This window comes from Manis javanica, chromosome 2 (genome assembly GCF_040802235.1).
Source record: "Manis javanica isolate MJ-LG chromosome 2, MJ_LKY, whole genome shotgun sequence".
NCBI classification, from domain to species: Eukaryota; Metazoa; Chordata; class Mammalia; order Pholidota; family Manidae; genus Manis; species Manis javanica.
In genome coordinates, this window is record NC_133157.1 from 199,342,489 (window position 1) to 199,370,158 (window position 27,670).

The 27,670-nt window shown below is 35.7% G+C and overlaps 1 protein-coding gene across 5 annotated transcripts; it reads right to left on the reverse strand.

Annotated features, from left to right (window-relative positions):
* Positions 1 to 840: 840 nt before the first annotated feature.
* RAD21 (RAD21 cohesin complex component) lies at positions 841 to 27,670 on the reverse strand. 5 transcript variants are annotated; one of them, XM_017657895.3, is made up of 14 exons: positions 27,651 to 27,670; positions 21,184 to 21,358; positions 16,479 to 16,608; positions 15,310 to 15,409; positions 13,386 to 13,492; positions 12,416 to 12,622; positions 11,826 to 11,951; positions 11,377 to 11,499; positions 9,830 to 10,053; positions 8,498 to 8,651; positions 7,969 to 8,117; positions 4,936 to 5,085; positions 3,557 to 3,640; positions 841 to 2,544 (listed from the first exon to the last, which is right to left on the reverse strand). In XM_017657895.3, exons 2-14 carry the CDS (start codon positions 21,325 to 21,327, stop codon positions 2,353 to 2,355), a joined length of 1,890 nt encoding a protein of 629 aa, XP_017513384.2. In that variant the 5' UTR covers positions 21,328 to 21,358; positions 27,651 to 27,670; the 3' UTR covers positions 841 to 2,352. The 5 variants fall into 5 exon arrangements, with proteins under 5 accessions (XP_017513384.2, XP_036866731.1, XP_036866732.1 ...); XM_037010836.2 differs by lacking the exon at positions 27,651 to 27,670 and adding an exon at positions 27,405 to 27,552; XM_037010837.2 differs by lacking the exon at positions 27,651 to 27,670 and adding an exon at positions 27,053 to 27,319.

Sequence of the window (27,670 nt, forward strand, 5' to 3'; positions counted from 1 at the left end):
ATGTGCAACCTAATGGCCTGAGTAAGCCTTATGCCCCCCATACAAAGATTAGCTGTTTCCCAAATTGTTTTTAATTATCTCAAAGAATTTTCACAACTCTTAGAAACAAGTGGGGCTTGATTTTCATTTTAATTGGCAAGTAGGCCCAGATAGAGAATAAAGTTGAATTTTAGGTTCCAAAAGCAAATTAGGATTAGAGGCTGGGTTTCCAGACCCCTGGCCCACTGCTCTAGTGCACTCTCCTGATAGTTCTGGGTTTGTGGAAGGAAGCCGAGATAAGAGTAAAAAGCCTCACTGGATGTTTACAGTAGAATCCTACGTTAAATACTCATGGTTTTACTATATCATCTAAAACAAAATTTCACTTGCTGTGCTGAACCATTTTTTAAATACTAGGTAAAGCTTTTTCTCACCTGAGAATCTTTTCTGAACTACACAAAGTACTTTAACATGCTGTATCCTAGGTTCCCATCACTTTATTAGACTATAATTCTTTCCTAATGTAGGCTTCTCAGATGGACCCAGGAAATCTTCTGTACATAATCACTGGTTAGTTGTTCAGGGGCCAAGGACATTTACATGTAGGCATGTCAACGGTTTTTAAAAACTTCACAGTTACAGGAATGTATGTATCTGTGCCTGATTCCTCAGCACCAGCGATTTGTTGGTTTAATTTTAATAGTATGTTCTAATATACATTAAAAAGACTATACACCTATCAAAATTTCAGGTTACATGGTTCTTTTTTAAAATTATTCTAACAAAAAGGCATAAATATCTTCTTTTATCAACATTTTCCTGGGGCAACATCACCAACTGAATAACCAATACCCCAGAATCTATAGCTTATAACACAACTTTTATTAGAAAAGTTATACATAACATAGCATCAACTATTTTCAAGAACAATATTAAACCCGGTAAGCAACAAAAACCAGACTAACAAAATGTGTTAACAAGAAACTAATGACCTTTCTATAATCAAACATTCAATTATCTACAATGTTTTTTTACAAATGGAGTAAAACCCATGGTTTACAGGCACATCATATTGAAAATAAAGCTGCAATAGCACTTTTATACAATTACCATTATCAAGAAACTGAATCATCAAAACAGTAAGTACGAGTTCACAAATTTAAAACGTTTCACATGATTTTAAATAATTGGGTATACACTGAGTCTGAGTTTCAAAAGTGATTTTTTTTCCCACAAAAGTGCCAACACTTAAGCTAGAACTTTCAGTTTGAGTAATAAGATATGTTTTGATAATCACAGTAAGTCACATAATTTCTGTTGCTATCTGGTCTGTTAATACTAGATCTTTTATTTGGATGTGTTTTTCTTCACTTAAATTATAGGAAACTGGATACAGAGTTCTGTTGCAAAGCTATTTTTAAAAAAGGTCCAAACACAGAAGTGCACAGCATTGGAAAAAGACATCAGTACTAGACCTTATAATAAATATCAGAGAAGCCATTAGTTTTTACAGCACTGTCTGCTTAATGGTTAAGTCAACCAGGTGTGTTATTTCCCATCAGTCTATCTTCTTAGTTGGCATAGCAATTTGTATTTTCATGATCTGAATACTTAAATATATCTAAACATCTTTTTAAAACTTTGATTTATAGTTCCTGGAAAGGTACAAATTTATATTCATTCTACTCTAAAAAGTCTATTTCTGCTCATTTTAGAGAGTCACTAAAACAACAGATTTCAGGATAGTAATATGGTTCATTAAAAAGTTTCAAATGGAATGATTTACAAAATAGAACACTTTAAAACAAGTTCTATCTTTTTGTAATTGAGGGGGATTAGTTACAGCACAGTTTCACACACCCCCTTGGTCACTGTAGAATTGTACTTTAAAAACATATCTCGAGAACAATCTCTTTGGGTACCAACCCTAAACACAGTGGTTACCAAGAAGATTGCCAGTGTTACTGATGGGAAAAGAATTTCTTTCTGTCCATGATTCACTCCACAGTTCTTAAAATTGGCAGGCATTCTTCCTGACAAGTTTTCTGTTCCAATGCAATTAAGTGGCCAACCAAGATTTTAAAAAAACCCTGACTTTCCACTGCTACCCAACATTATCACATGCACGAATATTGCACACATCTGTTCTGAACTGTTAATCTTCTGGGAGCTTGTTTTCTCCATCAGAACACAAACACAATCCAATCCATACAAGCAGTTCCCTTAAAATACTGGAAAAAAAAAATGAAAAAGGCAGAGACTTTTTATTCAGACAAAAACTTAAATTTCCTTGAAGGGTTTTGTGTGCCCTACACATGGGGGCAATTTGTATATACTAGTGAATTGAACACTAGCTCTAATGCTTCTAGCTGTTCAAATAATGTGGAACCTTGGTCCAGGTGTTGCAATGATATCACTGTATGGTTCTTCCTGCGTGAGCTCAATAGCTTGTTGCTTTTTAAGAACCAAGAAGCTGTAGAACTTCGCTGCAGCTTGCTTTCTGTTCGTGTTCCGACACAGCTCAAGCAAACTGATAGATTCGGCTCCAGTTTTAGCAAGAGCTCGCTGAAATAAGACCAAAAAGAAAATTGAGTGAAAGTAATCTGCGCACTAAAGTAGTAATTTTTAAAGGATGCCAATTGTGGATACTGGAAAAAGCATATTCTATAGTCAACTGGGGCCTGGGAGTGACTTCTTTGAACAGTGAGTGATTCTGACATTAATTAAGAAGAAGGTAGACTATTAAAATGACTCATTTCTTTGGACATCTAACAGTAAAATCTAGCATCTATATGGTTCTTAAAATAAAGAGTTCATTTTTAAAAATCCAACTATCCTTTGTATCTATTTTGGCAAACTTGCCTGGTATTTCATATACTCAAAATATCTTGTGTTGACTTCAGCATTTTATTAAAAATAAAAATAATAAAGGGAGAAATGTGGAATCAACATATAAATCAAGTATAAAAATCAAACGAATATTCATATTTGACCTGATTGTTTATAGGTCATAATGCGTGATCAAAACCAAATGTTTCTGTGAATGAATGCCCTTGTACTGTTCACCATGTAAGAATTTATTCACTATGTAAGAATTCGTTCACCATGTAAGAACTTGTTCGTTATGCTTCAGAAGATTGGAGACTGATGAGAATTAGGCTTGAGATGGATTAATGATTGTACATTGAGCATTGACCCCCCTATACTGAATTTTATTGTTGTTAACAACCATTTGATCAATAAATATGAGAGATGCCCTCTCAAAAAAAAAAAAAAATATCTTGTGTTGAATCTTTGTCAAATCAGACACAGGCATTACATCTACCCAAAATAAGATGTAGAAACACAAAGGAGTTCCATAAGCATCACCACAGTTGTGTTTTGCACAGGATAACCACAGGAAAATGCTACCTAAATGCTATCCAGGCTTACTTTTGGCCTAACAATTTATATATTGAAATAGTTTAAAATGTGTAGTTCTGGAAGGAAGGCTTCTGATTATAGCATGTACTGTTTTTGGAAGGAGCAGTGCCAAATCCTTGATTAAGTCTTTTTCTCTAAGACTACAATGGCCTACCTGAAGGCCATGAAGCATCTGCTGAGTTCTTTTGTTCCATCTTCTTTCTTCTTGATCCTGATCACCTCCTGAAGCATCTTCATCCTGAAAATGACCCCCACACAAAAAAAAAAGCTGACAAAGAACTCTGCTGCAAAAGGTATCTCCTGAAAGCTCATTTCAATTGTGTATTTTGACTAGTAGAAAACTGCTGAAAAGTCACTTAGTATCTAGTATGAACTTTGAGTTTTCTTAAATTCCTCTGCACTTACAAGAAAACATCTGGCTCAGTATGATTCCAAAAGGATACAGACTGCAGCTGGTGGGTGCACTGTGAGCGACTGGCCCCTCATAAACTGGGGAACTCATGTTGGGCTATAAACCAACTATGCCACTAAGCACACTGTTTATTTCAACTGAATAGAAAGGTATTTATTTGATGGCACAAATTTCTAGATTTACATTCCAGAAGCCTCCTAAACTCATTGTAGACCTGATTCCTAAATGATTTTCTCAAGTTGGCACAGGACCGGAGCTGAGATGCTCCCAGGCTATACTGCAACTGGAAATATTTGAAAAGCCAGGAAATTACAGCTTCAAACGTAACAGGAAACACAGCAATTCTAAATACTGAATTCACAGTAAGTCTAAGTCTGAGATAATGGCACACACTTCAGTGCATAGGCTGGAGTATCTCTAAGGCCAAATTTTGACTTTAAGACAAGGTCAGGAAACCTATGGCTGGCATAATGACAAATGACACAGATGCTAATGAAAATTAGTCTTGGAACAGACTTTAAATGCTCTAATGTTACCTGGAAGACACTTAAAATTTTAAATAAAGGTCTAAATAAAACATCTGACATAAAATACATTCTAAGATGCCCCATGAAGAAGAAACCCATTCCTAAAGGTCCACTACTTAAAAAAAAAAAGTCATTCAAGCCATCACTGGATCTATTTTAGTCAAGTAACATCTCACCTCATTCCAATGAAAACAAAGAACCCCCACAAATGGAAAATGTTTGGTTATCTAATTTTTAGGCCACGGACAGGTTATAACAGAGGCAGATGCTAACAGCAGTAAGAATTGAACACAAGATAATAAAAGTGGGTACAATTTAAAAGTCAAGCAAGAAATCAGTGGAAGAGCAGTACCATGTCCTTCAAAAGCCCATGAGGGAGTCAACAGAGTTAACAGTAAAGCATGAAGTTTAATGTTGCTAATGATGTAGGTGGATCACTAAGAACTTGGTGAAATTGCTTATATTCAAACATTTTCATCACTCTGATGCTCAACATCATTTAACTAACCAGGATCCAATATGAAAAGGAGAAGAGCTGGCTGAAGATTTTTGCTAAATCTGAAATGGGAATTTATTCAGCCAATGTTTCCTTACCTCTTCTTCTTCATCATCTTCCTTCTCCTTTTCTTTCTCCTTCTCTTTCTCTGGTAGAAGTTCTAACTCTGGAATTAACTGACAGATATTTGGAGGCTCTTCTGGGGGCAGCTCTACAGGAGGTATTTCCATCTGCTCTACCTGCTGAGGCTTAAAGCAATAAATATAAAATGCATCTTAATATTGCCTCAAAGGTAGCTTCTTTAAATATGTTAATACATACTTGAAATTTTCAAGTTGGAATGAAATACTAAGGCTGTAGCAACACTTACATATATGAAATTATTTTTCTTTTATTATAAAGCAATGTTAGTTTACAAAAGAAGCCAATCCATTAAGTATCTTCTTTTCATACTAACTAATCAAATGCTTAAAGTCTATCTCAGAAATTTACAAACAATAAAAACTACAAAGAGTAAACCAAAAAACTTACTACAGTAGCATTTTTGGAAAACCCAAACCGAACAGAACCACGCACTGATCCCTAAGGAATTCAAAAACGTTTATGATCAATTATCCTAGTACTGTAAACTATTGCTGCATAAATATTGCCTTACGGCTATATCACAACTAAGCTTGGGCTCTAATGAGCCCTGGCACTCTTATTATTAGTAGTAAATAATAAGAAAGAGGAGACCACTTTTCTGGGTCCATCTCTTCAATTTCCTTCCTTACTTAAAATAGTTGTTGAACATTAAAAAAACAAAGTTTTTAACAAACCACATTAATGACAAGTCAACACTTACCAGGAGAGTAATAGTAGTGGAGCAACCCACTCTTTACCTGCTTCCAAGCAGAAAAATGATCTTTTGGACAACTCCTTAACCACCAAAGGGCATAGAAAACTAGTTCTCTTCTGTCAGTACCTCTTGATGGAGGTTGAACCAAGAGCCCAAGGTAACCAAAAAGCCCTCCTTTGCCAGATTAATTTATTCTACAGACTCAAGTTGGGAAATCCTTAAAATAGACCTTACTTTCTTTACACTTAGGATAGGAAAACTGAATGAATTTAATGGTGGCCAGGCTGAATAAGATAGCCGATGTTGCTTTACTTTCCTAGTAATTTGAGAAATAGTGATTACTTACTAAGATAGCCTAAAATTGCCTAGTACTAGAAATACACACGAACATTTGCTAAGCAATGAACCTTGAACAGAATAGAAAGTGAGGAATAAAATCACACCTATATGGTCAACCAATATACAACAAAGAAGCCAAGAATATACTGGGGGAAGAGTTTCTTCAATAAATAGTGCTGGGAAAACTGGACAGCAACAAGCTAAAGAATGAAATTGGACCACCGTCTTACATCATACACAAAAATCAACTCAAAATGGATGCAAGACTTGAAGGTAAGACCAGAAACTGTAAAACTAAATAAAAAAACATGGAGTAGGCCCCTTGACACTGATCTTGGCAATAGTTTTTTGGATTTGATATTAAAATAAAAGCAAAAGTAACTGGGACTATACCAAACTAAAAAGCTTGTGCAGAGGATACTGTAGGCAACCTACAGAATGGAGAAAATAAAGTATCTGCAAATCATTTATCTGATAAGGGTTTAATATTCAAAATACATAAAAAAAAACCCCACAACTTAGAACAGTCCAAACAAAAAATGTGTAGAAGACTGAACAAACATTTCTCCAAATGCCAGCCAACATAAAGATAAGATATATGAAAGGGGCTCAGTATCACTAATCAGGGAAATGCAAATCAAAACCACAATGAGGTATTAACTCACACCTTAGAATGGCTATCCTCAAAAGAAATAACAAGTGCTGGGAAGGATGGAGAGAAATCGGAACTCTTGTGCACTGTTAGTGGGAATGTAAACTGGCGCAGTCACTAAGAAAAACAGTAAGGAGGTTGCTCAAAAAAGTAAAAAACTGTATGATCTCACAATTCCACTTCTGGATATTTATTTGAAGGAAATAAAATCACTATCTTGAAAAGTTATCTGCACACCCATGTTCACTGCAGCATTATCTATATATGGAAATAACCTCAGCGACTGTCAATGGATAAATATGTATTATACATAACACAATGGAATATTACTCACCATGAAAAAGGAAACCCTGACTTTTGTGATGACATGGATGGACCTTCAGGACATTATGCTAAGAGAGCTAAGTCAAAGATGAAGACTGACTGGTATCACTTGTATGTGAAACCTAAAATAGCAGAACTCATAGAATGGTTGTTACTTGGGGTAGGGGGGTGTATATGAAATGGGTAGAAGTCAAGTCAAAGAGGGTAAACTTCCAGTTACACATTCTGGGGATCTAATACACAGTGTGGTGATTATAGTTAATAGATACTGAATTATATACTTGTAAGTTACTGAGAGATCTTTTAAAGTTCTCATGACAAGAAAAAAAATTTTGTAACTGTGAGGTGATGAATGTTAATTAAACCTATTGTGCAATGTAATCACTTTGCAGTATACGCATGTATCAAATCATCATGTTGTATACCTTAAATACAATGTTATGTGTCAATTATATTTTAATAAAACTAGAAAAAACATTCAGTCTTGCTGACAAATATGAATACAAAATAAATGGTTAGACATCTGGAATACACAAGAGTCTACTAGCTTAAGTACAAAAATTCCCCTTTATTTAAGCAGAAAGTTTGTTTCATTTGACTCACAACGTACTTGACCCTTGTAGAATTCAACAGACTCCATCTGCTACTTTTCTTAATTTATCTACAAGTATCAGATTCACCTTGGATGAATGTTTGAGAAAGGAAAAATAGAACAAAATAAATCAGAATGAAGTTCCAAGTCAAGGATTCCACATTAGCCAAGGATGCTCACTTTAGGTCACTCTGAAGCAAGACTATCCAAGAAAAGTCAGAAAGACTGACATCTTCCATTAGGGCACACTGTGTTCACATCCTCAGCTGCCATTCTCTGCCTAAACCAAGATACCTCAAAAAGGCTCTAAGTAAACTTGCTATTACTAGGGATCTAAAATGACCGAATACCTCCAAAGACCTTGAGTGGCAGATGTGCTTACTTACAGGGATCACAGGCTCTGGGTCAATTTGTCCGGCTTTTCTCTTAACTCCTTGAGGTGGTGGTGGGGGCATGGCCGACTCATCCAAGTTTGTTCTGCTTGTTTCCATCACTGACTCCTGGAGGCGGCTTGGCTCTTCCAAAATGGGCTCATCTGCAATTGATCATATGAGAGGAAACCTGGGTCATAGATTCTTCAATAACGTTCTAGAAACATTCACTTTTAAAATTAATTCATTAAGACATGGGTACTTCACCCAATTTGCAACACTATATTTAAAGGTGGGAAGGGGCCTTAAAAGGACAAGTCCCACCTCCAGTCCAATGCAGGACAATACTGGACTACAGAAAGCTGCTTTATTGAAAACAGAAAACTCCGTATGTAACAATCAGACAATACAAGTATAGATTTCCCTGTCTGAAAATTTGAGTTTACTCTTTTGTTCCTATTTCTTGTACTTTGGTAATGTAGAGGTAAATTTTCAGCTACATGATCACTTAAAATTTAAGGGAACTATTCCAAATAGAACAGACCGATAACATCACGCTGCTGATGCTGCTGGTCTTCTCGGGGAACCTCTGGATTTTCAAACTCTTTGAGGAATTCATCCAAATTATCAGCCTCTCCTCCTTTCCTCCTTTTTCTAAGATCTTCTGGTACTAGTGGTGTAAGACAGCGTGTAAAGAGCTATAAAAAACAAAATTAAGAAAAATCTCAAATCATATTAACTGAAAACCCACCACCACTTCTATTCTCCATGAGTATGTTTAATATAGTTGTAATTAATATATATATAAAATTAGCATGATTTCTACTTAAAGTCATATTCACATTTCATTCTATCTTAAAATGACTTTTAAAGATAGGATTCCAAATGGTAACTGCAGCAAATTTTGGAAAAGTTTAAAATAAAGAACTTTTTTTTTATCCACTGTCTTGTAGTTCGGAGGTAACACTAAAGTTTTTAAATTTATCTTACTGCAGTGTTTTCATATTCATATACTTAAACATCAACCTAACTGGAAGCATACCAAATGCCCTTCACAGTGACTTTTACACTTTATATAAAAATAACTATCACTTTTAATATTTTTTAATGACAGCGTAGTGTGTATATCTCTACTCAGCGAATATTATATGTATGTACATATCACATTTGAACCATTTCCAATACATTTTTGAACTGTAAACAATGGAAATTTCCACAGAAGTGGTTTTCCGTATTTTTAATTACTTCATTAAGAAAAACTTCTAATGAGTCAAACATAAATATTTTAAGGACCTATTCTATTTCAAATGACTATGCTTCCAATAAATAGCAGCTTGACCATAGCTTTGCTGCTTTGAAACACTTGTAAGAATATATAGTAAAATACACAGTAAAATCAACTGTCTATGCACATTTCAACTGAGTAACAGCACTGCTCCTCTCATTACTTATTTTGGATTTGTCTGGAACCTAAAGTGAGCAGAAAAAGGCTTGTAGGTGAAAAAAATTCTCATTAAAGCCAGAAATTTTTATATGGGAAAAGTAGAACCACCTTGTATTTTAGCCAGAAAGCATTTTAAGATTTCAGATTTGAAGCACAGTACATACTGAGGCAAGAGAACTAGTATTTATCATAGGAGGTTGAAGACATATTATTAAAAATGTTAGTGGCTTATTAGTATAGGAAAATTCATTCTGTGTCTTTTAGAATGTACATTACAGTATTTCAGATTAGATTATGCTCTGTAAACTGTGACTTAAGAGAGGAAAAAAGAGAAATGTCACCTACTTGTAATATACTTGATCAAAAAAGGTTTATAGTTTTAAAAATGGTCAGAAGTGTATGAAGTAAAAAATTCTGCAAATTACGTATTACCTTCAGTAGTCTGTTATTCCACAAAGGCTGAGCAGGTAAAGAGAAGAGTTTTTCCACTCCTCCTGTCTCTTTCCACATCATCAGTTTCTTGGTGGGTGGTGCCAGATCCAAAGTAGTAACAATGTCTGAATAATCACTAAGTTGGGCTCTAATTGTCTTGCTATCCAATTCTTTGACACTGTCAACAATTAGCTTCCTCTTCCTCTTGGCTTTTGTTTCTTTGACTGGAATGACAGAAGAAAGAAGTAAGATCATTTTCTTCAGAGACCAGCATGAAACATACAACTACCCGACTTGGTCTCATTGTATCCTTGTTTTTCTCCACACCTGGTATTAAAGTTAAGACTAAGAAGGGCAGAATCTGTTTTTACTAATGTTTCCCAAGTACCACATAGACTGGAGGATGGCATACAACAGGGGCTTGATAAATTCTCTGAATGAATACGTATAGACTTACAGCACAAAATGAATAAATAATCCAAGAACCAATACATTTTTGCCAAGGTTGCTTTATATCGTAAATATGGAACATCACACTTGATTAAGAGATGGGCTCAAGTTCTGGATTCGGCCACTTACTACCTGAGTGACCACTAAGTTAACTTCATCTTGCTTACCAGTATGGTGGACAAAGGCTGACTATTCTAGTTTAAATGCTGGAGTATATCCCCCCCCCTTACCCTGTTTATGGTTAGTTCTTCATGTTTGTCATTAATATAATACATATTTTACTTAATTAGCCATATTTCCCTAATTAGTATTTAAGTTCTATGAGGATAAAGACTTGTTCACTGTCACATTATTAGTTCCTAAGTAGGGTAAGATATACAGTAAACAGTGTATAAACCAGAAGCCCAAGTCACAATTTTTGGTGATCAGATTCTAATTTTAAGTAGGAAGCCAAAAAAAAGTTAATCTTGTTTACTTAAAAAGTAACAACTATACCTTGAATTACATGTAACTGATTTCAAGTGCTCTACTCCACTGTACCCATAAATCATCTAGAAATTTTTAAGTCTCACATCCAAATTACTTATCTCAGATTGATTCTTTTAACTCAGATGTAGCACATCCAATTAAATATTTTGCTCTTTCTTACTAAGCACTAAAACAAACAGAATACTTAACTGATTTTAGAAATTTCGACAAAGTTAAAAACGAACCAAAAAAAAAGTATTCTTATGTTTTTTTCATATTATAGCACAACTCTACAGAATCTAGAAGTTTGGAAGACAGTCAACCTTATACTTTACTGCAAAATGCCTTGCAGTGTTTTCTAATTGTCACACATGTGACCTGCTAGCCTCCTGGGAACCTTGAAAGAAACATATTAACAGAAACCGTGTCCTACACTTTTGCATTTCATAGCAACTTGTACAGATGTCTGATACTCAAATTGTAACTGAATTAAATATTCTATGATGAGATGACTGTGATGAAGGAGAAAGCAGCATAGTATTTAAAATGCAAGCAGCAGATTAGCGGACAACTGCCAGAACTAGGACCTTATGTTCTAAGTTTTGTAAGTGGAAAATCTGTCTGCTCACCAGTGATGTCAATAGGCTCCAGAGCAAAGGCTTCTTCTTCATTCGGAACAAGTGTTGTTTGATCAGTCATAGTTGGCATTGGTTCAACAGGATCCACTGAATCAGGACTGTCAGGCCCACCCACTATATAAAAGTAGAAATCTGGTCACAAAAGGCTTCGGAAGTTTATATATATATACTACCAAGAGGAAAAAAAACCCACTGCTACCAAGAAAAAAAACTTTTCTAGTTATGAGGAAGTCCCTCCAGAGTCGAACCCTATTGGCCAAACAAAGGGATGGGCACAGAATTAAACGTACGAGAATCAGAACTAGTAATCAATCATAAGTGCTATTTTTAAGGAGATTTATTGTTCATTTAAAGCTGAAACTGTTAGTTTGAGGTCTCCTACATTAAGTATCTTTTTGAATACCACACTATGCCCAGGTCACTGAACTTGAAATGCTTACTTGATACGTTATCATCCTCATCCATATCATCATGTGTAGGCTGTTCTGGCAGCATCACTCCTGCCTCAGACAGGGCAGGGGGATCATCAAAAATACCACCATCATTATTACTAATAAGCTTGTCATCTGAAATGAGGAATATAATTTAGTTATCGTTTGAAAAAGAAATGCTAACAGAACAAACACCAATCACCAGCAAAATGTTAAAATGGATTAAATTTAAAAATGTAAATCTGTTATTTGATTTGCATGTTGTCACCAAGATAGTGTACAAAAATATAAAAGATATGAAAAATTACTCAGTTTTTATTTTCTAGTTCATATCTACTTCATTTAAAAAATTTATCTAGTTAAGAGAGATATCAAACACAAATAGCTTTAAAAACTAAAAACTCTTGAGACAAGTACCTTTAAACAAAATCATGTATTATTATTTTATTTACAGAAAACTTTTACTCAATCAACTGGTCACAACTCACACATACTTACCTAGACAGCTACTCAAGACTGAGAATTAGCAATTGCTGTAAAACACCCCAACTGATAAAGAAATTATGTCAGCATAACCAAACGACCTTGTTGTGACCTACCTAATATGCCACCATCATTTCCTTCTCCAAAATTGTCATCCTTATATTGGTCTTCATATTCCAAATGGTTAATTTTTTCATTTAGATTGCTGGTGCTCTGCTCAGGCTCTAAGAGGAGGTTAGAAGCACTAGTGCTTACTAACATGTCATCATCCTCAAAAGCGCTGCCTTCTCTCATTATTTCACGATCATCCATTCCAAAGTCGCCTACACAAATATTAGTCATTAGTTGAAAAAAGTTAGAAACACTATTGTTAAAAAGAAAACGGTAATGATTATGATTAGGTCACATTTGCTTACTGAATTCTTATTTATCTTTGAATGTCAAAACATTTGAGTTCAAGTCGTTAGCATCTAAATTTCATAAACTGATTTTGGGGCATGATTAGCAAACTCAAATGTAAGACCCAAATTTAGATTATTCTACATGTGTTAAGTCTAAATATGAATGTATATTAGGTTCCATTAACATTCACAGATATACTTTGTAATGTATTTTCATCAAGAAAAAAATTTGATTTGCTAAGTTTTGAATACTTCAAAAATAATAGTAAGTACATAATATAGTTCCAAAATGATTAATTTAAAAATGAGCACTACTTCATTGTTAAGACTTTTTACACAAATCAGTATGTAGATTCTATCACCGTATATGGGGAGCAGTGGTAGGCAAAGAACGAACCTGAAGTTTGGAGTATAAATGGAAATGGTGCTTAATATACTTGTAGAAAGCCAAATTCTTTTGTTGATGAGATATTTTTAAGTCTCTGCAATTGTGAATGTAACATATGTCTGGTTTTCTTTTTCAAATTGCCAGTAAAGCCAAATTCTTTTGTTGATGAGATGAAATTTTTAAGTCTCTGTAATTGTGAATGTAACATATATCTGGTTTTCTTTTTCAAATTGCTAGTAATGCCATAACAGAATTAGAACATTACACCTAGTGGCTAGTGATTTCTTTATCTATTACCAAAATCATTTTCTTGTAGAATACTGATGTTCCCCACTTCTTCTCGCATGGTTATCTCTTCCACTCTACTCTGGTTCAGGCTGAACTGCTGGGCCACATCGATGTCACTTGAAAAGAATTTCAAATTCTTAATTTCAAGTCTCATTATAACTTATTTATAAAGAAAACAGGACAAATTTCTCTGGATAAGGGAAAAAATATACAACCTATCGAGGTTTAAAAGCCTTAACATTTACTACTACATAAATATAACCCAATAATCTCAGTAACGATTTATAAATTAATTTGTATTTAAGTTTTAAAACCACCAATGTCCAGCAAGTGAAATATGCTACAATGCTACATAAAGTAATATAGAATACAGAGGAAAAACTCAGCAATGCATGGGCCAGACAGGCATGGGTTTTCACCAGGTCCCAGAAACTTAGAGGCTGTGTTAACTCTGACATTACTGGCTTTTCTGAATCCCTACTTCTTCTAACAAATAAAAAACTCTCATATTGTTTAAAAATACTAAATAAATAAACACATGTACCTTTAAACACCAATGTGGAATATCATATACCAAATTAAGAATGTAAATATTTCAAAGCAAATCACCAGTTTTGTTTACCAAATTAATGGCAAGTAAAAACATACTGGGGATGTAGGACTTATACACTCTTAAGAGAGACATTTAAGATATAGTAACCAAATGCTGTCTGCAGACTTCCTACAGACCCTAACTTAAGCAAACTGGGAGGGGGAAAAAAAGCCTTATGTGTCAACTGGGTATATCTGAATGCTGAATGGACACTATATTAAAGAGTTATTGTAATTTTGATATATTATGGAATAATTGTAATTTAAAAATGATATTATGGGTATGTTTTTAACATTCCATACCTCCAAAGAGATACATTTCATATGAGGTATTTGCAAATGAAATAAGATAGCTGCTTTTTACTTTAAAATAATCCAGCAAGGGTGAAAAGAGAATTGGGAAAATACAGATGAAATAAAACTGGCAATATAATGAATGATAAATAAAGAAGCTAGATAGATGATTAGTACATGGAGCTAATAATACTAATCTAGCTCTTACCTGCATTAAAAAACTTTATGATGAAAAATGTAACATAATAGAAGTATAAGGAGAGGGAAATAAAAAGTAAAGCAGCTAGACAGTGCCTAGCACTAACATACACAATAAATCAAAATAAATCCTATAAATTTATGCTAGCTAGGAGTCACGGGTCATTTTAAAAAGCAGAGAAATTTGTCAAAAAATAAATGGGGTGTAAAGGATTTCTTGGTGGTCAGCTGTGGTACGAAGTCACTTGGAAAGTCAGTCACATTCCATCATGGTAACAACAGCTAGATTTTGAGGGTGTCAAGAGGGAAACAACATACCATGGTAATCTGCTAATGACCATCTCTGTACCACTTTCTCCTTTTAAACATGTGTTGTGACAATGATCTTTACTGCTCTTTCAAGAAAGGTATCTCATGTGTTTATTCAAAAAAACAACAAAACCTATGGCTGTGTATAACTCAGCCAAGTAGATAACCATTAGATGACTTTAGTATGTACCTCTGAGGAAGAAGTCTTGATGTGATAGTTCAAGTTTACTGATAGCATCATGTAAAACACACACCTCAACAACTGTTCAGTTTACACAAGCTTTGGTCTAAGCACATCTGAATTATCATATTTTAGCTGTGTTAAAGGTGAATTTTCTACACAATTTTCTTACAGAAGAAACACTTCTAGGTTACACATTTCATAGTCACACAATATCCTGAATGAAAGCATATGCAATTTAGCTACATGTTAACTCAATGTCTGAACATTCCAAGGAAAATAATTATGTCTGGAAGCCAATAACATTTTTTGCAGACCAAGTCAATAATTAAAAAACAAAAGAAAGAGAGACAGACATACTCTAAGTCAGGCAGTGGCTGATCAAAGTCATGAAATTCTTCAGGTAAAGTAATAGCATTGTAAGCAGCTTCTCGATTTTCCTCAGGCAGGTCAACAACACCTGGAAAAGAAATGGCAAATAGAAGGCCTGGTTACATCACAGGTCTCTAGAGTTCAAAGGAAGGTAGCACTGGTATAATCTTCTAAGGTTATATATTCTAGAAAAGTTGTTTTACAGATGCAAAGTACCAATGAAGCACAAGTACTTTGGTTTTCGATAATCATAAACCACAGTACTTGCTTTATAAAAAACGTCAAAGCACTAATTATGATTAACCTGGTTCTTTAAGAAGACATATCAACAAATAAATGTGAATAACAGTTTTCTAAATAAGCATGAAATTTATGGGGAAAAGGAATGACTACAAAGGAGTACCCCAAATACTAAGAGCTGTTTATTTTATGGAAAGTGGGATTACATGATTTTAATTTTTCCCTGTATTTTCAAAATGCCTAGAGTAAAAATACATTGCTTTAAGAGACAAAAAAAAAAACACACATTTTACTCAAGCAAAATGCCAATTAGTAGCCACATGTTAGAAATCGTTCAAGTATCATAGCCTCTGCCTAAACATTTTACTTTTAATTTAAATTTTGGATCTCAACAACTTTACTGTTCATCTATTAAAGTACTAGAATATAATCCTCAGTAGAAACTGCTGTATTAAGGCACCTGCATCTTTTCTATACATTATTTCAGTTAGAATTAAATCAATGCTTTAAAAATTACAAAATGATACATGAATTCAGATGAATGTTATTACCTATGCAGTTGGAAGTTGCTAAAGTCCAGTTTTACAATCAGCTATTCCTAAGACAAAACAAGTAACTACAAAGAACATTAGTTCTCAACATTTCAACCTCTGATGACTCAGTTCTATGTAAGTTGCTAAAGAAAGGTTAAAAGAAAAAGGCAAAGGAAGAACAAAAAAGGGGTGACTCATAATTCCATAAGGAGAACAAAAGAAAAGTGGGTTTCCTCCCTTGAACCACTGTGTCTCCAAGCCCTGCCCTGTTTTTAAAGGGTTTCTTGTAATTAAAAGAAATATGCTGATCTAGAACATCTGTTTATCAGTTTTTCCACACTAAACAAAATGCCAAAGTCTTTTTTTCTTTTTTTAAAGTAATACCTGGCCGAAAAGCCATCTTTATCTTAATGAACGCTTCATTACAGTCTGCAAGGAGATATTTGGCTTTTCTGTGATAGATTCGAACTACTCCCAGTAAGAGGTGTCCTGATGTTCGGAGTGCCATCTTCACCTGTAAATAAAAACATTAATATTAATCTAATCCAGTTACAGAAGAAATCACATATCAAAGATTGTATTTTGTGCAATTTATAGGCAACTTTTACTTTATTTACTTTACAAGCAGTTTATTACTTTACTCTTCATACATTTTGTCATTTATTTGAAGTTACGTCATGACCACCTGTATTTTCTCAATGCCTTTACCTGTAAATTCCCTAAGTATACCCCCAAAGTAGACTGGTAATTTATTAATTAACACAGATGCAAAGGTGGCTATGAAGCAGGTACTAAGTAAGGCATTCCATGGACCGTTGTCGCCAGCACACTAAGGACTATGTGGCACTTTTGGTTGCCAATCCAGAGCCATTGGTCCCTGCTGACTAACTGAACCCTGAGTTGTTTGGGAAGTGAACGTCCATAGGCTTCAAGGTTGACTGTCTCATTCCTCTCTGCTAATACTTCTTCTTGAGTGGGTACACAATCCGGGTCAGCCCATGAGAAGTGGAAAGTATGGCAGAGTTTCTGAGGAAGATTTTCCCAGTAAAAGAAGAGTGCCCCTCTCTTCCTTCTCCCTTTAGTGTTCTTAGTAGGTGGAACTTGGAGCTGCCTGCAGCCACTCTGTAACCACAAGGCGATTAGTATGAAGACAAAAAGCTAACAAACGAAGAATGGTGAGTTCTTGGATGGCATCACAGAACTGCTGAATCAATCCTAAACCTTTCTACTTTTAAACTTCTAATTAAATAAGACTGTTAATTTCCTTACTGTTTAAGCAACTTTTCACTGAATTTTTATTACCTGACTGGAAAGCAGACTAATTGACATGGCTAATAGTACCCATCGTTTCTCATGAGAAAATACACTCCCCAGTCTGTTTCATGCAAGGTAGATCCTGATCAGTGCTTATGTGGAATACAGTATATGGGATGAGATGCAGTAGTTGGGAAGAGAATGAAAAAGTAAACACCCAGTCTAAATAGAATGATTCAAAATTTCTCTGGCTATAATAAGGAAAATTTATTGAGAGAACATGAACTCAAACTTTCCCAGACTGTTTTCCAAATCATGCCATATAACTCTTTCTAAGGTAGCAAAGAAAGTTGTTACCTGCCTACAGTTTAAATTATGATTAATATATTGTTACTTACAAAAGAGCAAAACACTGTTATTTTTAGGTTACATGTGTTACTCTCTGTAGCAGTCTTAGGATTCTATTTATGATGACTCTCAGGCTTATATTTATGGCCACTTCACATGCCTTACAGAATACATCACAAAATTTACTGCTATAAATTCTTAGGTATGTAAAATTATAATAAACTCATGATCAAATTTGGGACTTATCAGATAATCCCTGATATGAAAAATACCCAATTAAAACATTGCTCTTAATGGAAAAAGAGAATCTACTTTTATGATGTGGTCTTAGGAAATTTAAAATTGATATAGACTGCAACTAAAAAAGGAGAAGGTAGGCGGGGAAAAAACTCAACCAAACTCTGCATACCATTATCTTGTCCAGAATTAGCAACTTCTAAAAACGTTGGTGTTTGGGCAAAGGCTTTCTTTCTGCATTAGTTTTGTTCATAGTTTAGTGTAGGAACCGGTATGTTAATTTTTGCTGTTGAACCAGCTAATTTTAGGTGTTTAGGCATAATAAAGAACACAGGCTATTTATACAGAGAAAGCTCTGCAGAGATGGCCAGTGGGTCTTCCAACCAGAGAGAGCAAGGGGGTTAGAGAAGGCATGCAGTTGCAATTGAGTCATGTCTGACACCTGTCCTAAATAACTAAACCAACATTTTCCTGTAACAAGAACTGCACAAAGAGCGTACAGAAATTTTTAGGTCAGCTCATTCTATGGCTATATCTTAATATCCTATCACAATAAAAAAGAATCAACCAAATAAAACCCATTTAGAAATGGTTTTTACAGTGTTATTCTCCCTCACACACACACTCTATATAGTCTTTTACATTATTCCTGAATCATATGCCTTGCTTTGTGGCTGCTGGGGCATACCTTCATATAGCAGATTGTCTTGTAATGTTTGTAGCATCCCTAATGGGGTGCGGAGTACTATGAAAAAATTTTCTTATCCTTTTAAGCCAAGATCAACTTCAGTATTTGCTTGTGGATGTTAAGACTAGACACACACCCGAGTTGAACTAGAAAGTTTTCCAAGAAAAATGTAAGAATACTATAAAGAAGCCAGGATTTTCTGTGTATATGAATAAAGCTTTCTTATAAAAAAAGCCACACATATCAAGAAAAGAGCTCAATTTCTTTCTTTTTCCGTTTACTTCAGTAAGCATACCTATAAAAAGTAAAAAACATGATGCTCTTATACAGTTCAAACAGGAGTGCAAACTGGTACAATCTGCCCACACAGCAAATGGTTGTTAACGCATTAATCAAAAATCTTAAAAGTATATCACCTTGCTTATCAATTATACTTCTAAACATCAATATTAAGAATTACAGAGGTGAACAAAAGATTTTCCAAGTAATATTTATTCAGTTATTTTTAAAAAGAGAAGAATAAAAACACCCTATAATCCTACCACCTGAAAAAATCTTTAGTATTTTAGCATGTGTTCTAGGCTTTTATGTATGCATTTATGCAATTTTCTCCTTTTTTGATGTTTGTGTGTGTACATAAAAACTGCTTCATACTATTTTGTAATGAGACTGCATTCAGGAAAAGCTCCACTCATAACATTATCATAAATTTGAATGGTTACACTGAACAGGACAGAGTAATTAAAATCCAAAAACATTGAAAAAATATTTAGATTATCCAAAAGGAGACCAGTAAAATAAATCATGCACAATCAAAACAATGAATTACAGGGTCCATAATCCTGTATCTGAAATCATAGGGGCCAAGTGTGTTTTTGGATATAATAAATGTACTTCAGTATATATGCCATATATTAAAACATTCCCAGGAGTGTATAAGCAGCCCCCCCAATCATACACATTAGTATTTTTATAGTGAATTTATGATCACACTAATGACATCACTTCAATTTTGATCAACTCTGCTTCTGTTATTTGTACTTAAGTTCTGTGGATAAGACACTATGATACTGTACAATGCAATCATTAAAAATTATGGTAGAGCTATGAATACAGCTTTTCCTGAATGCAGTCTTGTTACAAAACATATAATGCAGTTTTTGTGTACAATATTGTATGTAAGAAAACATGCATACATAAAAGTCTAGAAGGCATACCATCATACTAAAGGTTTCTCTAAGTGGTAGGACTACAGTTCACTTTAATTTCCTCTCAAAGTTTTCATTTTAGTAAGGTTTTCAAATTAGCATTGTTTTAGAAATAACATGATAGAGTATCTTTAATTCCAGTAAATCTCACCAGTTAACTTTAAATCAAGCCAAACCTCTGCATACAGAAAGTTTACAACTAATTCCAAATACAAATGTTCGCTTATCCCCCCTAAAACATGTCCTTTCCCACATAACTCATCTGAACAAGTCTCTTCTATATCCCAACTTTATGCCACTGAGATCCCCTTGCTCTTTCAACAATAATTACTCTAATTTAATACATTATACCAGTATTGTCCCATCTACCAATTCGAAGAGTAGATCACAATGCTAGTCCAGCTGTGATCTGAAATGTTCCCACAATAGGACAATTGGTAGGTGTATGTGTGCGCATGCGTATGTGTAAACAGAAGGCCCAATTAAGGACCTTTAAAACAGATATTATATGTAAATTATATTTAAGGACTTTTCCTTTATTTTGAGATTGGTCCTTCAGACATTTTTTTTTTAAATCAACATGTGTGTTCTTCAATGGAATGCTAAAGAGAGTAGATTATAATTGAGTCTGTTTGTTTTAAAGGTTCTTTTGTGGCAACACAAAAACCCCGTATTACTTCAAGTTCCATTACTGGTGAAATCCAAGGTTGGAACCACTGCTTCAGAACAGTTTCACAGGATGTCAATCAAAGCTGTTCTGGTAACACAGCCGTGAACAAGGAAGCTAAGGTAGGGACATTCATAAGGCTTTCATTCTAGAGGGAGGAAGACAGTAATTAAGTATTTAGGAGAAGAGCATAGCAAGTACAAAAGTTTGAGATGGGGAAAAAGCTTGGTTTCTTTAAGAAATAAGCAAGTAGACCTATGATGCTAGATGGAGCAAGTGGTATAGATACTATTTGATAGGTGGTTAAGACAGACAGATCTCACCCCTGAGATCTTAAATAGAAACCTATTCTAATTAATATTAATATTTTGTAAATTCCTAAATCAGGAATAACTCTACACATAAATATTTAAGTATAAAAACATCTAGAAAGCCAGACGTGAAATATCTGGGTAATGTTCAACCTCATGCTTATCTACCATTGAAAGAGACAAATGAAAATAGCCGTGCACTTACAGAATTTTTGAAGGGAAGAGAATATCAAACTGGAACTCTGGATGATCTATGGATTTTTTCTGATTCTATTATGCCTTTAGAAGCCTACCAAAAAAGTTGTTTTATAGAATTCTCTTTTATAGATCAATAAACAATTGGTAAAGTGAATAAAAATATCAAAATCAAACATACCTTTGGTGAGATGATACTTTCCACACTGCTCTCTAAATTACACTCAAACACATGGGCTTTGGTTAGCTTCTTATCCCAATGGGCCGCTAACCAAATTTTGGCCAGCGGCCCTCTTTTACTGAGGACAAAATGTGCGTAGAACATTGTTCTGGTTGATTATGGAACAGGAGGAAATCTGAAGGGGGGAAAACAGTTGATATAAATACCATGTAAGAATTGAAATGTTTATCAGGGACACATAAGAAATCTGAAAATAAAGTTTCCTATTCTTTTTAATATGAGAACTATGAAAGGCTCAAGTGAAGTACAGTACGCATTTAAAAAAAAAGCTTTTGCTTTAATTTTGGGAGAGCAAGACCCAAAATATTAAGAGCTAAAGGGAAAAGGGACAAAACAGCCAAATCACTGTCATGCCCATTGTGTTAAATAAAAGCACGTTTTTTTTAAAGTTAAAACTGTCACCAGAAAATTTATTCTTTTAAACGTTTCATTAACATGTGTACCCATATGCTCCATCATGCATATTCTTTCATTTTTATCCTGAATACTGACTGGCAACAGTCTGCTTCTGGCCAAAAGTTAGAGAATTTATTCTTTATGGCAAGAAAAGAATGTCCAGGAAGAAAAACACTCAGACAGAGATATTAATTCATGTGCAAATTTCCATTTTTAGAAGCCCATTAAAAACTGAGATTCTCAGATAGATGCTATGGACAACCATTGCTAACCTCATGACAAGCAATGTGCCGAACACTTCAGTCCACCAAGCAGAGATAGGTGGGTGGGTTGGCCCCATTTTATATGTAAGTAGTTTGGGAAAACTGAGGCTTCAAACGGTAGAGTATCATTCGTTTATAGGTATCTATATATACCTAAATATCTTTCTCAACTCAGGAACTTGAAAACTACTTGTTTACTTACAAACATTAAATTCAGAATAATACAGTGTAGCCCTTTTCTTTCAGCAAGCTTATGTAGTAATACATAAGAAAAAAAAAGGCAGCCTGCAAAATCCACTTTGCAAAGTACACTCACTGTGCAAATTATTTTCCCTCTTTCACAGAAGATTTTTAAAAAGTCTGTTTAGCCAAATGAATTTTTCTAAAATGTCAATGACACCACAGTAAGATATACTGTCATGTTTTTACAGAAATACACTCAAGCACACCCATAACACATGAAAAGTACTTAGGAAATTTAAAAAAACTTATCTTAAAGTAAGTACAGACTCACAGGGAGTCCCAGAAATAGTAGAGGTTCCCTGATACCCTTTACTAGTTGGCCTCAAAAATGGTACCTTACACAGTATCAAAACCAGAACACTGATATTGATACAATGTATGGTAGTGTTCTATGCCATTTTATCACGTGTACATTTGTTTAACTACAACCAGGAACCAGTAAATTACAGAACAATATATTCCATCACCATAAAGCTTTCTGTACCTATCCCTTTAACCGTCACACCCATTCTTTACTCCCTACCATTCCTAAGCCTAGCAACCACCACTGTGTTCTTCATTTCTAATTTTGTCATTTTGAGGACGTTATACAAATGGAATCATACAGTATGTGACTTTTTGTACATAATACTCTTGAGATCCAAGCCGCTGCATTTATCAATACAGGACAGGATGAGTATACCACAATTTGCTTATGCATTCACCTATTGAAGGACATTTGGTTGTGTCCAGTTTTTGGCTATTTCAAATGAAGTTGCTATAAATATTTGCAAATACAGATTTTTGGTGACCCTAAAGTTTAATTTCTCTGGGACAAATACCTAAAGTTTAATTTCTCTGGGACAAGTGTGACTGCTGAGTAACATGAATGTATATTACAGTTTTTAAAGAAACTAACTCCCATTGAAATCCTAGTGGGACTTTTAAAATAGCAATTGACAAGATTTTACCAAAACTTGCATGAGAAGGCAAAAAAACTAGAATAGCTAAAATTATTTTTGGGGAAAAAAAGAGAAAATAGTGGGAAGAATTAATCTACCCAATTTCAAGACTTACTATATAGCTACACCAGTCAACATTGGGTGGCAGAGAGAAAGCACACAGATCAATGTAATAGAACCCCAAAATAGATGAACATAAGTAAGTCACTCATTTTTCTAAAAAGATGCAGAAATAACTCGGAGGAGGAAAGACAGTCTTTTAAACAAATGGTGCTGTGACTGGACAGTCAAAAATACGAACCTTGACCTAAACCTCACATTTTATAAAAATTAATTCAAAATAAATAGACAATGTAACACTAACATTTTTTAGAAAAAAACACAGGAGGAAACCTTCAGCACCTAAAGCTCGGCAAGAATTGTTAGATATGACACCAGAAACACATCCCATAAGATGAAAGAACCCAATAAATTAGCCTTCATCATATTAAAAACTTCTGCTCTATCAAAGCACCCAATGAGGATGTAAAGACAAGATACAGATTAGGAAAAACTATTTGCAAACCATATTATCTGACAGGGATGTGGATCTAGAATGCATAAAGAACTATCAAAACTCAAGAGTTAAAAAAAATCCCATTAGAAAATCATGAAATGAAGAAAAATAGCATGACAAATAAGAACAAGAAAAAATGTTCAACATCACTATTAGTAAAATGCAAATTAAGCCCCAAAATGGTTATCACTGTTGATGTCAACACCAAATGCTAGTAAGGATACAGAGAAGCTGCATCTCTCATACTGCTAGTGTAAATCTTCTCTTGAATTATGTAGAAATGTCAAATTTCTCTTGAGTTACATTAAAAAGAAAATCCAGATTGTATTCTCATATTTTTATAGAGAGACTGTAACACTTAAAAAATGACAGCCTTCTATAAGTCAGTGCTTCAAGTCTTAAAGTTTGTGCAAAAATTAAGCTTCCTCTACAGCATTATAAATGTACAGGATTTTGTAGAAATCCCATATAGTACTGTGTTCTTAGAAATACAGTTGCTGTCATACACAAGTTCCATTGTAGAAGGTAGTCGTGTTCCAAATAATTCCTTAATATTTAGCTCCTAAACTACTGCATGCGGCATAACTACTAAATATGTGCTTAATGAATAAGGAAATGAGATACACCAAATGATCTCATAATTCATGTATGTAAAAAATTCTGGAGATTTTAGAAATTATAACTACTGGCATTTTTCAACAGGTGTCAGTAACTCAGGCCAGAAATTCAGTTGCTAGTCAGAGGGCCATACCTAAAATATCCCAGCTAAGCGTCAGCAGAGATTCCTAAATAGATGCTTTCTTGGCATGAGATTGGGGGTGGGGTTGGGGAGTAACTAAAAGCAACGTGCTAAAATTTATCTGGAAAATAATTAGCAAGAGGAAATCACCCTAATAACTAAAGGAAGCCTGAGACACAGTGGTGGATCAACTAATGGCCTACAGCTAAATAAGGAGACAGTGTAACCCGTTGTTTTTTAAACCATTTTCCCCCCTCACTAATATCAAACTTTAAACAGTCTTAAAGAAAAAAAAAAGCTGACGAACTCTGTAGGTTTTGGATTCTGACTTTTTTGGTCCCAGAGCACAGCTTAGCAATTTCATGATTTCTCAATTTTTTCTAAAGCAGCGAATGACTTTTTTCAATTGATCCAAAAATTCAAATCTGATGTGAAATGGCATTAATATTGATATTTAAGAACATATGCAGGAATGCAAAAAATGCCAATTTCTTTAATATCTTTCCAGAAAACCAAAGTCAAATTACAGCTCATGTTTCTACAGTGATGTTAGTCATCTCAGTATTTCACTCAACTGTTAGAAAGCAGTGCAGGACAGTGGTTGTATAAATTGGTATGAACTCTTTGACGGGTAATGTGGCAAGAGAACTCCAAACATTTACACTTTCTAACCAGAAAAGTGCATTTCCAGTAATAATGCCAGATACACTTGGACATATAGAATATTAATAACAGAATATTTAAAAAAGAAACACCTTATTAAATTCAAAGTACTTTGTCCCTTCCCTTCATGACAGTCCTATAAGATGAATACGGGCCCATTTTACAGACCAGGGAACAGAAGAGGATAAGTAACATGTTCAAAGGTCACTAGTATTTAATCCAAGTGCAACTTGAACTTCAGAGCCCACACCTCTGCCTTGCCAGCATGACTCTGAATAGCAAAATATTAGAAATAACCTACCTGCCTCCTAATAAGCGATTTTGACAAGATATTAATGCAATCATACAACGGAATTCCGAGTCTTAAACAATGATATACATGTATACAAAAAAGAGGGCTCACTCTCTCTTTACATGCACTCGCATAAGCATAAAGTATCTGTGCAGTACACTAGAAACCTCCCTCTGGGTACTAACATTCTTTGAGCGAGAGATTTACAATCCATCCTGGGTTCAAATTCAGCTCCATCCTTAGTTGTTTTGTAATGGTTAAGGGTTATTTAACATCTGAGTCTTAGCTTCATCTATAAAAGAGGATAATATTTACCAAACAGGATTATGAGAATCTAATTGAACAGCATACCTAATAGTGCCACTGCAGATGCAAATAGTAACTTTTGAAAAACATCTCATAGCAAATACCAGTCACGAAAAAATTTTCCACCAATGAAAAAACATACCACCAAAGGAAAAATTTTCTTTTATAAGGGAAGGGGAACAGCAGCAGGTCCCGGCAATAGGCCCGCCGCCACCTAACCTAACTATGACAATAACCTAACAATTATGACATCGCAACATTTAAAAATATTTAATTTTCAAAAATTAGAAATTTCTCTTCTGCACTAAACTATAAAAGATAAAATTTCTCAGTTTTGTGTTCCAGTAAACAGGAAATCACCTGGAAATAAATTCTCAACATTAAAAATGTACCATTCTAAATGGAAAATTTAATTCTAGAGTGCTTAATGTATTGCCTTTTATCAAACAAAAAGGTAAATAAAGGTTCTGTCCTACCGATGTAATTCTAACTGGCGTTTAAAAAGCACTATGTCCATTAGTTATGCACTGCTGTCACTACAACCACCTAAGAACTGTTGAGAAATTTTATCACTGATGTAACGTATGTCCTCATCACTGTTTTTAAAAAATAATTATTGTCTCCAACACTAAAACAAAGGAATTTAATGACTCTACAACTTAGGAAAGATTCTCCAGCCTGTCTCCAAAATTCTGCAGACGCATACAGCTCACTGGCATTTACATTCACTTTAATAGGAATTCCCCCCTCCCTGGAATTCAGTAACGATTCTAACAGTATAATGAGAACAAATATTAACTTTGGCTTGCAAAGAGAAGCCGTTAAACACAAGATTTTACCAGAAACAAAAACAGAAGCGTGTTTCTGAACGCTGAAGGGAGCTTAGCCAACCATAGGGTGGCCAGACAAACCATCAGCGTTTCCCTCTTTCAAATTTGAAGAAGGCCGCTAAGTCCGGCAGCGCGACTCGCCAGTGTCATCCCACACTATCAAAGCAGATCGTTCGCAAACGCTTTCCTAGCGAGGCAAAAGGCCCCAAGCATTTGTCAGAAGCACATACTTCCCCAAAGCATCCCTACCAACACTCAGTATCCTTCAACAGTAGGAAAGTCGGCGCGCGGGGGCGGGGGTGGGATCAATTATCTCATTTCCTAAGAATCAGAAGCAACTTCCCTTGGTCGCGTTTTCTCTTGGTCTAATATTTAATATACCACCAACGAAAAACATTTTTTATAAAAAGGGAAGGGGGAACAGCAGCACGTCCCGATGATGGGCCCGCCGCCACCGCCAAGCCCGCAGAGGCAGGGCGCGCACGTCCCCCGACCCCGCGGCCGGGGCTGCCCCTCGAGCGGTCCCGCGGGCGCCCGCCTCCGCCGCGAAGCCCGCGCCTTCCCAGCCGGCCATGTTTACCCGAGGAGCAGACGGCCCGGCACCCGGGGCGGCTTCGCTCAAACCTCCTCCCCTGCCTCCGCCGCCCGACGCGCCTCCGCGGCCGCAGGGGGATACTGCTCCCGAAGGGCGGCAGGGTAACGGCTCCCGGCCTTGGAACGGACCGGAACCATTTGTTACCGAACAAGCGATGCTGCGGACGCGGCTGCGCGGGGCCCGGGCGAAGGGCGGGCCGACGCGCAGGGGCCCGGGCGCGGAGGGTGGCCGGCTGGACCGACCCGGGGCGCCCGAGGCCCGCCTTCCCCCTCGCTCTCTGGGGAAAGGATAGAGGGAGGGAGCCGGGGCCCAGGAAGGGCTCGGCCGCGGATCTCACCTTGGTCTCCGCCGGGAGCCGGGCAGGCTGGACGGCCGGGGAGGGGAAAAGGGGAGGGGGCGGGGGCGGGGAGAGGGGGGGGAGCCCTGGCGAGGTGTAGCTTCGGGGCAGCTCCCGCCGCCGCCACGGCCGCCGCCTCCTTCCGATTCACTCAAACAAACAAGATGGCTGCCGTTACGCCGCCGCTCTTCCTGCCGCCCAAATGCTCGGTTCAAATCAGCAGGATGTTTACGGTCAAAATGGTACCTGTGCGCCTGCGCAGCCAT

Bases quoted from the DNA above. Each gene is read 5' to 3' on its own strand.
- RAD21 (XM_017657895.3), bottom strand. From the start codon at position 21,327: ATGTTCTACGCACATTTTGTCCTCAGTAAAAGAGGGCCGCTGGCCAAA. The intron at 8,652-9,829 runs GTAATACGTAAT...TGTTTTTTATAG, and splicing joins GGAATAACAGACTACTGAAG to CTCTTTACACGCTGTCTTAC. The intron at 5,086-7,968 runs GTAAGTAAGCAC...TATTGCTTTAAG, and splicing joins ACCCAGAGCCTGTGATCCCT to CCTCAGCAGGTAGAGCAGAT.